The following is a 17,364-nucleotide window of genomic DNA, read 5'->3' on the forward strand; positions in this document are numbered from 1 at the left end:
AGAGGTAGAAAGATATTTTCAGCAATTTCTTCAATCTTCTCTAAGATACTTAAAGAGAAGAACCAGGTAGGACTCTTTACATTTTAGTTAAGGATATAGAGTTTTCAAAACCTAAGGTTAAGTAAGTGATATGAGGATTTGTGTTTGTTTATGTATTCACTGCAGGTTCAGCATCAGCTAATCTAGATGTCGCCAACCTGGTGTTTCTTAGGTTATCCACTTCCCCCTTTCCCTTTGGGGTGTAGTTAATAGAGCCGAGTATAATCTGGTTCTGAGGATTACATTTCAGGGGGATTGTTGGGGGTTCAGCAGCTTCCGCGGACACAGGATTTCTCTCAGCCTGACAGGTGGACACTGACGAGGAGCAGGGCCCCGACACGCCATCCTCAGCCAGGGCCTTCCATGAACGCCTTGCAGGTTTGGCAGAATATTTGGGCCTTTCTCAGCCCGAGGTCGAGCAGGCCGAGGAGGGGGTCTTGGCAGACGTCCTCACCCTAAGACCCCCTACATAAACGGGGATCCTGATGCAGAAGGACGTAGTTGCCCTGGCCAAGAAGGAGGACTTGGTCCAACGTACCAGTCGACGCCTCAACGCCAAGTATAGGCAGATGGAGGGGGATACACTTTTGCTTTCGGCGGATCCTCAACCGCACTCTTCCGTGATTGCTGCTGCTTCACTCTGTTCCAAGCCTCAGTCATCCTCGGCCACCTCGTCCTCAAAGCTGTTAAGCAAGGAGGCGTACGGAAAAAAGCTGTACCCCACTGCCTCCTTACACCTGCGTCAAGCCAACGCGGATGCCATTCCTCCCAGAACTTCCGGCACCGAGCCAAGCGCGCTTCAAGGTGGCCCTAGGAGAAGCCAATCTGGTAGCGCAGGACATCATGGAGTCCACCGTGGCCCACATCGATACCTCTGGCTGGGCCATCTGCATTGCCACAGACATGAGAAGGACGGCCTGGCTCCGGGCTACTAAGTTTAATCCTGATGTCCAGGAATGCATATTGGACCTTCCATTCGAGGGTTGTGACCTCTTCCACTCCACCACGGATGTGGAATTAGATGAAAAAAATAGCTTGCAAACCGTGAAGTCTTCATCTATTCTTACGAAGGCCAGATCCAAGGCCTACACCCAGTCGCAGCAACGCTCCGACAAGGGCGGGCGTTTGGCGGGTTCTGAGGCTTCCAAGAATGGGGATCCAGGCAACCTGACGGTTCTCAGAGTAAGCACCGGAGGAAACAACAAAAGGGAGGCAAAGGTTTTTGCCAATCCCGCCCTCCGCAACAGCCTCAGAGGGAAAGAAGGCATGACGCACCCTTTTCGGGTCCACGTTGGAGGGCAGGCTTGTCTTTCACGTGCAATTGTTTGCGCCAGAATTATTCGGCCCCCTTGCATCCTCTCCGTAGTCTCCATGGGGTACCGCCTACCTGTACCTTCCTCTCCACCCTCCTCTCCCACAGATTGGGATACAACTCTGCTGGCGGAGATCCAGTCACTCGTCGAGCGCCAGGCAGTGGAAGAAGTCCCAGCCTCCCAGCCAGTATTAGACTTTTTTTCCAGGATTTTCGCCATACATAAGAACCAGGCTGGCCTGAGAGTTGTGTTGGACCTTTCTACCCTCAATCTCTCCCTCTGCAAAAATTCAAGATGGTTACGCCAACTCTTATTGCGGAAACACTGGACAGGGAGACTGGATGTGCTCCCTGGATCTGAAGGACGCTTATCTACTCGTCCCGATTTGGTAGCCGCATAGTTCCTTACTGCGCTTCAGGATCATGGGTTGCCATTTCCAATGCAAGGTGCACCCTTTGGCCTCATCTCGGCGCCCATGGTATTTACCGGGTTAATGAATGCAGGGCCGCCCTTCTCAGGGCCCAAGGCCACCATGTCTACCCATACCTAGACAACTATCTCGTGCGAGCCACCTCTCCAGAAGCGGTTCACCATGCCGCCTACGCACTGATGAACACGCTCCATGACCTGGGGTTCACTATCAATCTCAAGAAGTCTTAGCTGCAGCCCACGCAGAGCCTGACCTCCTTCTGCCTCATCTGGGACACAAGCTTCGTGAGAGTCTTTCCTCGGAGGACAAGATTGCAGCCATCCGGAGAGCCCCAGCTCACTTCCTTTCCAGGCCAGTCACCTCGGCCTGGTAGTACCAACACCTATTGGATCTTATGGCAGCTGTCCTGTTGGCCGTACCATACCCAAGACTCAGGATGAGGAGATTATAGCTGCACTTTGCAGCCTCATGGAATCAGGAGAAGGGCTCCCAAGCGGAGCCAGTCAGCATTCCTCCCTTTCTCCACTCAGACCTCCAGTGGTGGTCCGCGGACTACAATCTATGGCAGGGCAAGCCCTTCCGACAGCGGCCCCTCAGGTCATAGTTAATATGGACTCTTCAGTAGAGGGCTGGGGAGCCACCCTGGACAACCACAGCTTCCATGGAGTCTGGACCCGGCAGGAGTCCCACTTCAATTGGCTAGAATTGAAGGCCAAATGGGTGGCTCTCAAGGCCTTTCTCCCTCTCATCGAGGGCAAGACAGTTCTTATCCAGACAGACCACTCCACCAGCATGTACTATGTCAACAAGCAGAGGGCTTCCAGATCCCCTCCGCTGTGCAACCTAGCAGTCGGCATGTGGGAATGGGCTCTGGAGAACAACATCTACCTCATGGCTGTCCACCTCCCGGGGGAATCCAACCTTGAAGCTGACAGGCTCAGTAGACTAGGGGCGGACAATTGCGAGTTGCAATTGAACAACCTAGTGCTGAAGGAGATCTTCCTCAGGTTGGGGGCAATCCCAGGTGGATCGGTTTGCCTCCTGGGACCATAGGAAATGGCAGCAGTTTGCTTCCTGGCAGGGCTCTGGCTGCCTGGGCGACGCATTCCAGATACAATGGAACAACATGACGGAATACGCCTTCCCGCCCACACCCCTGGTCCACAGGGTGATCTGCAAGATAAAGGAATCCTGTCACCTCAGCATCATTTTGATAGCTGCTTAGTGGCCGGCGAGACCGTGGTTCTCCGAGCAACTCCGCCTATCGGACAGACCACCCATTCATCTACTGCTGGGCCCAGCCCCTCTCCTGGCCCAGCACGGGGGCAAGGTACTCCACTCTGCTCCTCACAAACTAGCCCTCGCAGAGTGGTTCCTAAGCAGGTCACGCTGAAACACTTGAGCCTATCTCAGGCTAACCTAGAGATCATCCAGGGCGCTAGAAGCAAGGGTACTAGGAGCCAATATAAGAGTAAATAGTCTTGATTCTGTCATTCGCCCACTCTACGGAGATCGACCCTCTTAAGTGCACCTTGGACAACGTGCTCTCTTTTTTGGCACACCTTGCCCACTCTGGCATACATGCCGCACCTATCTGGCAGCCATAATAGGGGTTTACAGGAATTTGGAGGAGGGGCCTCTTCTCCTCCAACCCGGTGGTCAAGCGACATCTGGCAGACCTCCACAGGCTTTACTCGCATAAAGAAACCACACCCACACCTTAATGTGTTGGGTGCCTTGCCACACAAACCCTTTGAAACAATGGCGTCCGTGGATATCAGGATGGTCACCATAAAGACCGCTCTGCTCGTGGGCCTCACCTCTGCTTGCAGAGTCAGCGAGATCCAGGCTCTGGTGGCTTCAGAGCCCTACACCACCTTTCACACGGATAAGATCGTCCTGCAAATGCACCCAGATTTCCTTCCCAAGGTGAACTCCTCCTTCCATCTCAACAAGGAGATAGTCTTACACACTTTCATCACGACCAAAAGGACGAGCCTCTGAGGGTCTTGCACTGCCTGGATGTCAGACACGTGCTGAAATATTACCTGGACAGGACCAAGGTCTTCCGCAAGTCGGACGCCTTGTTTGTCACTTTCAGTGGGTCAAGGCCCGGTTATCAGGCCTCGAAGGCCTCCATAGCAAGATGGATGGTCGCGGCCATCAAGGAGGCCTATGAGGGGCAGCACAAACCAGTCCCAGCTAACTTGCATGCCCATGCGGTCAGAGCCAAGGCCACATGCATCGCGTTCCAACGGCATGTGCCGTGGCAGGTCCTCAGCAGGGTGGCTACCTGGGCCCACCCCTTAGGCTTTCTGTAAGCACTGTCTGGATGCTGCCTTTAGGTCAGACGGGGCATTCGGACAGGCGGTTCTAAGAAATCTGTTTTCTTAAGACGGGTCTCCTCTCCACCCTGGGGGTACATTCAGTTGTAATCGCCCATACAGTATGGAGGAAAGGGGGCGGTTCTAGTTACTCACCGTAGGGACTAACGTACTCTTAGTCCATAGTCCCCTTTCCTCCATACGTCCCACCAGCCTCCCCCCTGATAATACTGGTGTCATCAGGCAATGCTGAATATTGTCGATGCGTCAATGCGGACTGAGGAGTGGCGCCGGTGAGCGTAGTCAGGCGAGCGCATGCTCCCGGGACCGCGCCCCTGCGTGCCTCTAAATTTAAGGGGGAAGATGATTTTTCTGGCAAAGGGTTCTGTCTCCCGTCCCTCGTGAGAGATGCCCATACAGTATGGAGAAAAGGGCACTATGGACTTAAGAGTAAGTTAGTCACTACGGTGAGTAACTATACATTTCTTGTTTTTAAATACTCACTTAAAGGTAAAGCAAAAGAGGCATTGTACCGCTCAATAAATCATGAATCGATTGCCATTCATTTCATAACATTTTGCAGTGGAACTCTTCTGTTTTCCTGAATTGTCACAAGCAGATTATGCTAACACTGCTTATTGTGATTAAAACCTGTATGTACCGGTGACTAATTGCATGATGTTAATCAGCTGGTCCGTGATCGCTAGTGAGGTTTAACTAATGTCTGCCCTAAATGAACATTGCCTGCGGTCTAATTGTATTGGAGCATTCAAATAACCTGTTCTATGGAATTTCTTCCACTGAGGAGGGTCTACAACCACATTTTAGCTCATTGACCCATCACAGATCAGAAATATACATGTGTATATACTGGTTCCACCCACAAGAGCAATACAGCCACAACATGCTAGGCAGTTCCTCTCTCAGCAAGAGTACCATCAGCAAACCCCTGTAAGGTCCCACCTTACCTGGCCTGCAGAGATTGAAGATGTACCCAATGACCCCCACTGGACTGTACAGACGGAAGATTACACAAATCAACTTCAGACTGGACAGCCCTGGGGGGAAAGGGGAACTGGATAAAATAACAAACTTCCAGACCTCAGAACTACCCTCTGTCTCTGCTTACTAGGATCCGTTTCTGATTATCTGCTGATCTGTGGAAACACAAAAACAACTTTAATGACTGAACTGTTACCCTTGAGACCTTATTCTTCCTACTACTACATCTTCCTTTATCTGGGTGCTTCTGCTTACAGCTCAAAGGCAGCTTTCTTTAAGGTTTTCTCAGTAACAGTCTCTGGAAATCTAAGATATGCTACAGTCTTCTGTCTTTCCCAAACAAGCCTTTTAGTTTTCAATAGAGTTTTTCTCCTTGCTACTGATGTCCAGAAATTGAGTAGTTTTGCAGGTAGTCTTTTTTAGTGCTAAAATGAAATAGTTCTTGAGATTGTCCACTCTCAAATGTTTTCAATCACTTTAATTAACATCCGTCTACTTACTTTTACTTTAAGGTCTTTTTTTCTTACTTGTTGGAGCTTTCTGTTCAAAACTATATACATAGCTGCCATTTCGTTCTCTTTTGGAGCCCTGTGCTCAACGTTATTTACATTAATTTGCTTTGCCCTCTTTTAAATCGGCACTCGCTATGCAAGCTGTTACTCCTGACAACTTTTGATTGTGTGTCACTGCGCTCCGTGCTGAATAACTTCTGTAGCCCTCGGCCTCCTACATCGCGCTCACCACGCTCCGTTTGTCCGGTCCTGAATCCTTGTCTGTAGGAGCTGCTGAGCCCCACACTCCCTCCAAGATATGTAGTCCCCTACTGAATGTTAACAGCAGAAGTCTCAACACCCCTGAGCGAAAGGGGAAGTGGATTAAATAAAAAAGGACACAGGTCACTATCTTCTCCAACTAGCTGAGTACCTACAGAGGATGAAAAAAGTAAAGATATTATTTCCTTACAACCAAAATGGCTCTCCTATATCCCGTTGTAATTTCTAATACATTCTTTGCCGCCTTGGATAGCTGGAAGGCGTGATTATAGAAGCTCCTCTCAAAAAGAACTTTCATTCCATACCTTTCTCAAGAGAAAACCTCATTTCAGCTGACAACAAATTTATAGTCTAAACCTTCTCATCAAAGGGAATGGAGTTCATAAATATTTGAGTAATTGACTGGAATACTGTCCCCTTGAGTTGAATGTGGATTTCCTTCGGAGAAGATGTGTTCACTTAAAATGCTCTTCAATTAGAAACAGTTTAATTTGTTCAAAACAGACTCCACACATTAGAAGTCTTTTATTTCCCTCTTAGAAGAGCGCACCATTTACTCTACAGTGTTCTTTGACATATACCCTTAATAAAGCACAGCTTTAATAATTCAGGAATGGTTACTCCAACTCTCACTTATTCGGAAGGGAAATAACATACGCGCACTACTCCCTGCATAAGAGACACTAGACCCTCTGAGCATGCGCAATGCTAACTTGCACGTAGCACATCCTCTCTTGTTTTATTAGAGTAACTGTGCTGAAGTCTTCGGAACGGAACGAGCGGATGAACCTCTCAAAGCACTGACATAGTTTGCTGTGCAGAATTTATTTGAACTGGGCGAGCGGATGAGCCGCTCGAAGTACGAAGTCCTCTGGGAAATTAAGTCCAACGTGTGACCAGCTACCCATCTAGAAAGAGACGCTAGTCTCTGCGCACGAGCAGGGTATCACAAAGTTTAAACTAGTTGCCGCGCGTGAGCTCTAAAGAAACACTATTCCACTATTCCCTTAATTCCTTGGAGCTTTGTCACACATGGGGTACGTGAAGATCGGTGTTCACTTCAGGCTTCAAAGCAAGCGCACGACAAGCGTAACAGATAAACACTGAGGCTACACGTTGTTCCGTGTGACAGCTTACATTGAATGTTTGCTCAGACTGCATCGGAGAAGCCTCCAAAGCGGAAAGTACACACTAACTACCTAAACTAACTAAGGTAAACAGATGAGTTTTATAAAATGCTTTTTGACTGAAAGTTATTGCGCGGGTAACTGATTTAAATAGTCTTCATCCTCAAGGATCTAGAGTGCAGTGCTCCCACCAGTTTCTCAGCTTGTCTTGTCCCAGGTTGCTCTGAATGCAAACCTGTTACTTTCCAGCCTGGCCAAAATGACAAAGGGGATCAAAATTGGGCCCAACCCAGGAGATACTTGAAACAGGACCTTCCTGTTAAGGAGAAGACAAAGGCTGTTAAGAATGTCCTTTCAGGTCCCTGGCAACCTTAACCTCCAATCAGCTTCCAGGGGCTTTTGGGAAACTCTCCGTCTAAAACAAAGAAAGTTAAGGACAAACCAATCAGAATAATGTTGAAATAATTATATGTTTAAATAATTATAGTGAAGAGACACAAACCGACCGGAAACCTTACACTGTTCAACCTCTCTCCCCTGCTCACAAACTCGATGCTACCTTGGCGTCGCTAGTGAGTGATCACGCCACGTGCAGTGCACGCCGCAAGGTTCATTTCTAAAACGGGGGCGCACGGGAGGGCAGCTCTCTCTCAGTACGATTGTGCTGAAGACGTGCCTGTAAGCTTCTCACTCGCTCCTTAACGTTTATGCTGATAGCGTGACTGCTTTTATGCTCGTGGCACGACTAAGAATATATTTACATTAAAACTTTAAAAGTAACGCCGCTTCAAGCCTAACAGGAATATCGCTTTACTGTCTCTGAATCCCAAACATCTTTTTTTGCAAAGATTACTTTTCTTTTTACAATGAGCTCGAACATTTGCTGCAGTAAATTGTCCTGAACAGTTAGCGGAGGCTTCCTTGCTGGGTGAGTGCTCATGAAAAGGTTTCTTTAACTTCTTCTCGGGAGCTGCTGAAGCTGGGTCCTTCCGTTAAGGCTTCTAGGATAAAACACAGTTTAGAACCCTCTTGTGGATTCCAAATAGACACAGGCTGCCCTTCAGCCAATCACTGTGGAATCCTGCCTTCTCCATCTTGAACTGTGATGATTCCCTTATCCTAGGGACTATAGTTAAGGAATAATAACCAAGTCTAAACACTCAGATAAAACCTACCATACACAAACAGTTGACCGAGCACACACAACCTCTACATTCTGGTCATAGATCTGGAATTCTTGGGCAGGGACCGGATGGATCTGACATTCCTGGGCAGAGACCGGACACCTCCAGACAAATGTTTCGACTTTGTTGGGCCCACTCAGTGAGGTGAAGCTTAGCTTTGCTGGAGCACATTGAGCCAAGGGCTTGGCATCGGAATTACCCCAGGTGACTTAAGGTGAAACCCCAAGTTTAACAAAATTAATAAGAGTGTGAGAGTGCCTCTAGCATTTTGGTGCTGCATTGAACATGTTATTGACACCTTGATTCATTGGAGCATATCCTTTTGTACGTTTAAACGTCACCATACGGTATCCTTCATTCTAGTGGCTAGTATGTGAACGGAGCACACTGTTTCAATTTGTAGTCTCTTGATTAGAAACCATGTTCTGTTTCCATGAGAATGTCTAAATAAAATAGTTCTACGTAGACTGCTTTTGTACATGAATGTTCCACTATAAGAGTTGTGATTATGGGTACCTTGGTATTTATTCAGTAGCTCTGTGTCATCCAAAAGACTATTTTATGTATGTATTTCTTTTTTTCCAATGGCAATGCTGTCATCTGCTCCCACCATCCCATTGTTAACTCTGCAAAAGACTGTGCCCATGGCTGTGTTCTTTTTCTGTAGATGGCATGTACCAGCAATAGGAACATATTGATTAGACAGCAACATAACAGCTGCATAAGCATTGATGTGTTCTGGCTAGAACTCAATGAACACACCCTTAAAAAGTTTACAGGCACAGCTATTTTGTTTTATGTTCTTTTCATATGGAGGGAGATATTTGTACTTCCAACATTTCATTATGAAAAGTTATGTGCAATTAGTAATTGAAAATTAGATAAATGAATGTTAATTCGGGAAATATAACCAGTCATAGCATGTACATTTTAGGACACAATGCACATTTTAGGACACATTAATATGCGCGCTGATGACATTGCATGTAAATTAACTGTACATGAACAATAGTGGTGCCTACCATTACTCAAAACAGTAAGCAACACTGCTTTATATAGATATTTAGTGTGCCATCTAAATTGTAAAAGCTTTACATTATCCTGGTGAACAGGTACCCAAAATGGAGTAAGCCATTAAAAGGCTGAAACCTTTGAAAACATAGTCTCTATGGCTAATATTAGAAATGCTCCTATATACCCAGAGCCTGATGGGTATTTATACTGATGACATTTCACCACAGCTTTTATTTTACTGCAAATTCAGGAAGGTTTTTGGGTGATGTAATATGGGATGTAGAGATTGGGACTGTTGGAGGTGGAAGGGGGTGGTGGTCTGTTCGTGATCTTTTTCGGACCATATTTAGTATCTTGCAGTATTTTGCTGTTTTTCTTAGCTTTTGGTAATGTATTGTGGTAAACTTACTGGAGTACATTTATAGTGGTGAGTCAGACTAATTTCAGAACAAAAAGTACTGGATGTAGTACACTCTCAATAATTAACTCATGCCCTCCTGTGGTATTTTATTTACAATACCATTCTTGTATGCCCTTATGGCTTGCATCCCAGAATACATTAAACATGCAAATGAAATACAAAACATTCATTCAGCCTCTGAGTAAAACAATTTACTGTGACTAACTTTACTTTAATATTTTCCTTAGTGTATGTTTTGCATCCCTATGCATGCCAATCAAATGAAACTCAGTCAGAATAAATACACTGAGACTAAATTACCTTTTCAAATTGTTATTCTTTATCAGAAATTAGAAATATGCAAGATACACAAAATGACATGTGTACCCACGTGGTAATTCAAACATAAGCAAAGTTTGTCCTGCAATGGATTTCAACGACTGTTTGCGATAATGCCCAGACAGTTCTTCCTGTCATTAACCTTGAACTTCGCAACAAAACTGGCAGAACCTCTGTCACTCTGAATATTATCGCAGCACAACTTGGAGAAATATAAACACAGTTTTCAACTGTTATTATGCAGCGCCTAAAAATGAAATGACTTATTTAATCTACGTTAAAATGTATCAAACATCCACTTTAACACGCTCCTCAATTACAGCATAATTATCTAGATTCAGCTGCTGATATTCCCCGATTCAGCCCCTCTGCTTGCCATGCCACTCAGGGTCAACCACAGATAAGGGTGCTTGAGATTGCAGCTCTTCTAAGGACACTGAAGACTCAGTCTGCCCACGAACCAGCCCTCTCTGTTGGCGCTTCTGCTCCCTTCGTCAGTGAGAGAATGACCCAGCCATCTCTGCTTCAAACCTTTTTCTAGAAGCCATGTGTCACTCAAAAAGAACCTCCCCTTGACAAATCAGCCCATTAAAATAGGATATTATTTCCTCTGTGCATTTGACTGAGCAAACTGCATTACTGAAGAGAAAATGTTACATTCCTCCGGCGCTTGCTGGCCTGAAACAATGCAATGTCTTTAGCAGAACAGATCTCACATTCCACACTTTAAAACACAGTGCAGCTTTAAACCTGCACGTTTAGTTTATTTAATTTCCTTCACCATGCATTTCCATCAATCTGCACCCAGTTTATTTCATGGACTGGTTTGCACTCAATGGTATTATGGGAGTTTGTTATACTTTAAATGGGCAAGCTAAATGAGTATGTTAGTTATTTTTTTATTGCAACTCAGCCCACAACTGTGGTATCGTGGAGCAAAGTCATTATTTTCTAGCAGGTGTTCTGTGCATTCCCAATCGTGGCATCTATTTAGATTCAGTGTCTCAAACGCTTAAGTCACACACCTGAGTCTCACACCCTTGGCCCTGGTTAAAATTCAGACCTTTGCAAAAATGTGTATGATGAAATGAGGGACTACCTTGTATTTCCCTACAGGTCTCCCTCTACATTTTTCAGCACAATAATTGGTTAAAAAAGCGGTAAAAACTGGTAAATTCTAAGTTGAAAACACATAGAACCCATCTATCTATATACGATGCGATATGAATTTTAAATTGTGAAGTCATTTTGCGTAATCTTGAATGAATGTGGTATTAGTCGTGGGATCTACACCTTCCGTTCATCAGAGACATTGTATAGGCTATTTCATCTCTTTGCATGTAGGCTATGTATGGATATGTTTTTACCCACTATAAAAGTGCTCTTTTTCACTTGATTTATTTTGACTCTGAAGTCATACATTTCAGCTAAATATTATAGGACATTTATGTCAAAAATTCAATTAAGAAAACAAATAGGGCATATTTAGATATAATAGTAGATTTAAAATAAAATGTGCATCATTTTTTAAATTTGTTTTTATTTACACATCACTTGGTTTAAATTAAACCTTGGATGCAAAGTTATATTGATACATACATGAATTTCTTTCAAGCACAAGAGAAAGAAGAAATGGGAAAAAATAAAAAATAAACATTTCCTCAAAGCCCCAGACTTTAAAAGTTCTATTTCATCCGACAGATGAGTTTTCATTTTCCTCCAGGATAGTGAAAATTGTCCTCACGAACTGTAGCAAATCTAGCGTCAAAGAAAGCCTCCCACCCCATTTTATGGTGGCTCACCAGTCCTCTTGCGTTTTTATAGTCGATTCCCCAAGGAGTCTTCCCAGGAGTTTATCTCTTGTAGAGGTTAGAGGCTCACACACTAATACTAGATGCTTCAAAGTCTCGATACTGTTGCTACAAATCGGGCAGTTTAAGGTTCTCTCTTCCTGGGCCTTTATTCTCCTTTCTGTAACCTCCCGTGTTGGATAAAGGTTTAAGCGAAGTCTTAGAAAGTTTTGCCACTCCCACTGTGAAGGAAACATTTGCATCTTTCTTTTTTACATTGTACATTTTAAAAGGTAGTCTGTGTATGCTCATTTTGATTTTGTTTCATGTTTTGATTTTAGGATTCACATCAACTTGATAAAAATGCACGGACATCCTCCATGAACGCAGACTCTTCAAAACAGCCAAGTGCTTCATCACCTAAATCGGACCACTTGGAGCCTGTATCACCCAAAAAGGACAGTCTCTTTAGGACAGATAGTAAGCAGAAGGGAAAGGGACCTTTTCATTTACTTTCCACAACAAACCAGACTAACAAACCAACAGATAGACTCTTTAACTTGTCAAAACCAAAAGAAAAGAAAGAAAAGAAGAAAAAGAGTAAAGGAGGCCGTTCAGAAGCTACTGGTGAGTTGCAATGGTAAACAATTGAATTATTATTTTATAATGGTGCGTAAAATGGCATGAAATGGCACTAAACCTGTTAAGTTGACTTGATTTGATCAATAACTCTCAGATGAGCGATTTGAAATTGGGGATCCTAAAGTGTGGTGGGAAAGCATGCAATTAACAACACTAGAAAACTGAATGAAAAATTAGCATGCAATCAGGTCATTAGAGGAATAATGCAGGTTTGTAATGAAAACTACCAACCAAAAATTAGGAAATGTTCTCTGATGCTTTTGAATTTCTTCTTCTGCCTCTAAATGTTGTGAAGAAAGTGCATCCACAAAAGCATACTTTTGACATATGCCACACAATGGATGCTACAAATCATGCTTCTTCCCAGATGCTGTTAGTCAACACTTTACTGTTATTGTCCTTGACAGTGGCAAAAAAGTTTTAATGACCTATCACTTTTAATAACACATCACTTTGAATAGTATAGTGTCGTTTGGCTGAAAGGTGTTTTTTGATGCATTTTTTTAACGAAAAATGTACATCGAAAAATATAGGGGTTAAGGGATAAGAGGTAGGGAGGGGTTTGGGGTAGGGCTAAAAATATAGGGAAGTGGGAGCTTGGGGGCGCCCAAATATAAAACAAATTATTTATTTATTTTTTTATGTACATTTTTAGTTTATAAAAAAGTTAATCGAAAATGCTCCTGTCGGTAAAGTGACCCTTTGAATCGTTTCAGATTACAGAACCAGCCCAAGGTTTAGGCAATACATGCTGACACAATGTAAGCAGGTATCATTGCAGATGCATAGCAAGAACCATTGGGTTATTGATAAAGGGTGGAGCCTTATGGCCTACTGTTAGGGAGGTGTTTTTTCCACAGCCCTCTGGTGATGTTACTGCGCGGTACCAATATCCTTTAACATTGTCACCACCGGAGTGGTCCCCTGGTGCTCTGGTGGATCTGAAAAGGAAAAGGGGTTGGGGGGTGAAGTTAGTGGGAACGAGTGGGATAAGTGCAAGGGAGCAGTGATGTTCTTTTGGCAGCTTCAGTTTGGTTAACACTGTTCGCTGAGCTTGGGGGTGCTTTCCGGTCGGTAGCCATCATGTGCTGTTGTGCGAAGCTGTGTGTGGTTTGTTTTGTTGTTGCAGTGTAGTGAAGTTTGTGCGGTTTGTTGTGCTTTAGGGTTGTGATTGTGTTTGGTTAAAGTTTGAGAGGTGTATGCAGAGGGGTGAGATTGTTAGTGGGTCGGTTATTGGCCTCGCTATCTAGAGGTGATATGTGCTAAATTTCCACGTTCTAACATTTCCCAACATTCACAATTCCATCTAAGTGCGGCTCTTGCTATCCTTCACAGTCCTATCTAGATGCAATTCAGGCTAATGTTCACAATTCTATCCAAGTGTGGCACATGCTAATATTTGCAGTTCTAGGTGTGGGGCTTGCTAAATTCTCAATTCTATCTAGATGCGACACAGGCTAACGTTCACAATTCTATCTAAGTGTGGCACATGCTAATATTCTTGGTTCTAATTGTGGGACGTGCTAACATTCACAATTCCATCCAAGCGCAGCTCTTGCTAACCTTCACAGTCCTATCCAGATGCGACGCAGGCTAATGTTCACAATTCCATCTAAGTGTGGCACATGTCAATATTCGCATTTCCAAGGTAGGGTAATGTAGAGTGGCAGGGGTTTTCTGGAGTAGAGTAATTGCTCTACTCCCCACCCATGCCACACTTACTTTGGTGGTAGCTGCGGTTGATGGCTGGCCACTGGCTTCCCCTGCAGACACTTTCTGAAGCCGACAATGTAGGAGTCGCCCTTTGCCTCTGACCCTTAGCCGCAGGGGCTGCCGGGCAGAGGGCTGCCCTGGGGTGTCATTGATGAGGGCATAACAAGCCAATCACGCTGGGAGGCGGTGAAAGGAGCCCAGAAGGTCAGGCATGGAGTGGGACCCACACGCCGAGTGCGCATTATGTGCTTTAAAAGCACAAAATAACTTTATTTTTTGTTTTATTTTTGTTTTTTTGCAAACTAGGGTGGAGGGGGCCAGGGGTTCTTATCTCGCTGTGGATCCTGCAATAATGGTGTGGCTGCAGCAAGGGTAACCAGGTCACTAAGCCTATGTTGATTTCTTTTTTTATTTTTTTCATTTTAGAGGTCCAATCACGTCAGGAGGGAGATCTGGGAGGTGAGGAAAGGAGACCAGGAAGCGGGCAGGCATGGATAGGGACCCACGCGCCGAGTGCACATTGTGGTTTAAAAGCACGAAATTACTTTAAAAAAAAAATGTTTTACATTGCAAACTGGGGTGGAGTGCGAAACCATCTATCCCTGTAAGGGTAAGATTGGGTTCCAACCAAATGTTAGACCAAACTCTTTGTTGGCAGCTGTCACAGAGCAGTCGGCTTCACTCAAGGGAGGAGAGAGTCTGGTGTGCTAGGTCAGTTAGTCACACAATACCAAAGCCGCGAGAATCCAATACACACAGCTATACCAGAAAATGTACACTCTTTATTATTGATTTTGTTTCACTTTTGGCTTATTAGGTCTTCTCTTTCAAAAATGAAAAAGTTAAAACACCTACACATGATATATACACATTTCTCATGCAAACCAAACTTAAAAACAAAATACAATAACTTAGATACTTAATGTATCCAAGTTATTTTCAACACCATCTTCAACATCATAACTTAAAACACAGTTTAAAACATCATCCCTGTAACAGTAAGCCTACTTTACAAGAAAACAATATATGATTTAGGGGAGAGTAAAAGGTGATTTTTCAGTGCAACATTTTAACATCTGCACTTTCAGCCCCATAGAAGTAAAAGCCCTTTAAGGCCTGGTAGATGTCATCTGGTAAGCCTACTAATTCTCTGTCTCCAGGCCCCATAAATGAAACCAGCAGTTGATTCAGTAACATTGCTGTCAGAATCCCCTAAAGGAAAGTGCATTGCAGCATTTGTGTTGTCTAAAAGACCTTCCTTCCTTAATAGGGGAGTAATGAATGGATCTACACCTAAGTAGATCATAAATTGGACAGCCGAGAAGAAAGGGGCACACATTTTCCTCATCCGACTCAACCATTTTGCGCATAGCATGCACTCTTCCTTTTATTCAGCTTGCATTCCAGTGGTGAAGTCTCTACTCTAATAAGGGCAGACATTCAAGTTGAGGATCTGCAAGGTTTTCAAGGTAGGGTTGATAACCACCCCTAACTACAAAGATGTCAGCCCATCCTAGGTGGGCTAGTCATGCCAGTTCACTGTCCTCCGACAACCTTGCTTTATTGTAGAATTACACATAAAGCAAATATTGGTTCACATAAGTACTTGGAGTTAGGCACAGCATAGTCAAATATAGTTCATTTATACACACAGTATAAGAGCCTTAGTTTAGACTGTTTTCACTCTTATAAATAATGTAAGGCCTGAACATTGTGGTTGACTCTACACATATTACTTAGCGATGCATAGGTAAAGGTGTACACATATCCTAAAATGACCACTACAGTATGTGGGTGAAACAATTATTCACCACAATCATCTCTATTGACATTTTAAACATTAATACCTAAAAGGAAACTATTAAATCTATTTCTAAGGCTTGTGCAGCTGCTTAGAATCACATGGTTTGCATAGACCGTCATCTAACGGTGGATGCAGAGTATTTCATGACTTACGAATTTCGAAAATGGACATTGACATGACATGTATGTAAAACTATCCCTAGTTGGGCGTGTACTGTACCCATGGTCCTTCACGCGTCACGCACCTCATATTTTTTTCTTCCGCCATCATAGGTGGTCGCATTTTTCAGAGTTCCTCGCTTTACAGCGAGCTTGATCTTAACGATAAATATAGTATCCTTTATTATCGCATCAATAACATTTGTCTCAACTTATTCTTACGTCACGTCCCCTTTCCTCCATACTGCATGGGCGTTCCTTCCATGAGACGGTAGACGGAACCCTTTTCACCAGAAAAAGCCTTCTTCCCCTTTAAATTTAGAGGCGCGCGGGGGTGCGGCCCAGGGGGCATTTATTTTATTTATTTTTATATTAGTAAAGCGCCTGGCAGCCCGGAGGCATCGTGGCGCTGTTTCAAGAGTGTGACTTAGTTACAGGGGTTGGGGTGGCATAAATTATACATTAACAGGCAGTGTTGCAATGAACATAGGTTATACAATTTTACAGACGGTGTTCCAGTGGTCAAATGCCTTACAGGTAGGCATGGCGAGCGAGCGTCTTACACGAACAACAAGGTTTTTAAAGCTTTTCTGAAGACCGTGTGGGATTCCATGCCTCTCATGACGGGAGGCAGTAGGTTCCAGTTGGTCGCTGCAAGGACTGGGAAGCTGGAGCCGCCTGCTCTAATTCTGAGGCTTTTGGGAATAGAAAGACGGTTGGTTTGGCTAGATCTAGCAGGTCTGCTTGATGGGGGCGCAGAGAATCTTTGCGTGAGATAGCGAAGTGCTGTGTCGTGGCGACATTTGTGGATCAGTGCAAGGGATTTAAAGAGGATGCGTTCTTTAACAGGCAGCCATTGGACGGATTTTCGGGTGTCGTGGCTGCTCTGAGAGCATTGTTCTGCACTGTTTGAAGTTTCTTGATGTTCTTGGCTGATGTGCCTAGTAGGAGTGCATTGCTGTAGTCTAGGCGAGATCCTATGATTGTTCTGGCAATGGTAAGGGAGTTTTGTTGCATTAGGAAGGGCCTGGCAGCAGTGATAAGTTTTGAGTGGTAGGCTGCCGTTGATGAGATAGCATTCATCTGTCTTGTCATGGTGAGGTTGGAATCCAGGTAGACTCCCAGTGTTTTGACTGACTGGGATACAGGAATACGAGAGGTGTCCATGAGAAAGGAGTCATATCGAGGGCCCATTTTTTTGATTGTGGTTGGAGAGCCGATGATAAGAAGTTTGGTCTTTTTGCTGTTGAGGCAGAGCCAGTTTTTGGCCATCCAGGTCTGGATGGTGGTGTAAATGTAATCGAGGGTTTTT

At 44.4% G+C, this 17,364-nt stretch overlaps 1 protein-coding gene across 10 annotated transcripts in view; it reads left to right on the forward strand.

The window, feature by feature from the left end:
• AKAP13 (A-kinase anchoring protein 13) overlaps positions 1–17,364 on the forward strand; it is a 1,883,770-nt gene that overhangs the window by 1,825,883 nt on the left and 40,523 nt on the right. For 9 of the 10 annotated variants that reach the window (XM_069624282.1, XM_069624281.1, XM_069624275.1 and 6 more), the window contains one exon: positions 12,077–12,362. In XM_069624282.1, the coding sequence (XP_069480383.1) occupies positions 12,077–12,362 (286 nt within the window). Of the gene's footprint in view, positions 1–12,076; positions 12,376–17,364 lie in introns of all 10 variants that reach the window. The other variant, XM_069624277.1, reaches the window with a different exon arrangement.

Source organism: Ambystoma mexicanum, chromosome 11 (genome assembly GCF_040938575.1).
Source record: "Ambystoma mexicanum isolate Mex_15411 chromosome 11, UKY_AmexF1_1, whole genome shotgun sequence".
NCBI classification, from domain to species: Eukaryota; Metazoa; Chordata; class Amphibia; order Caudata; family Ambystomatidae; genus Ambystoma; species Ambystoma mexicanum.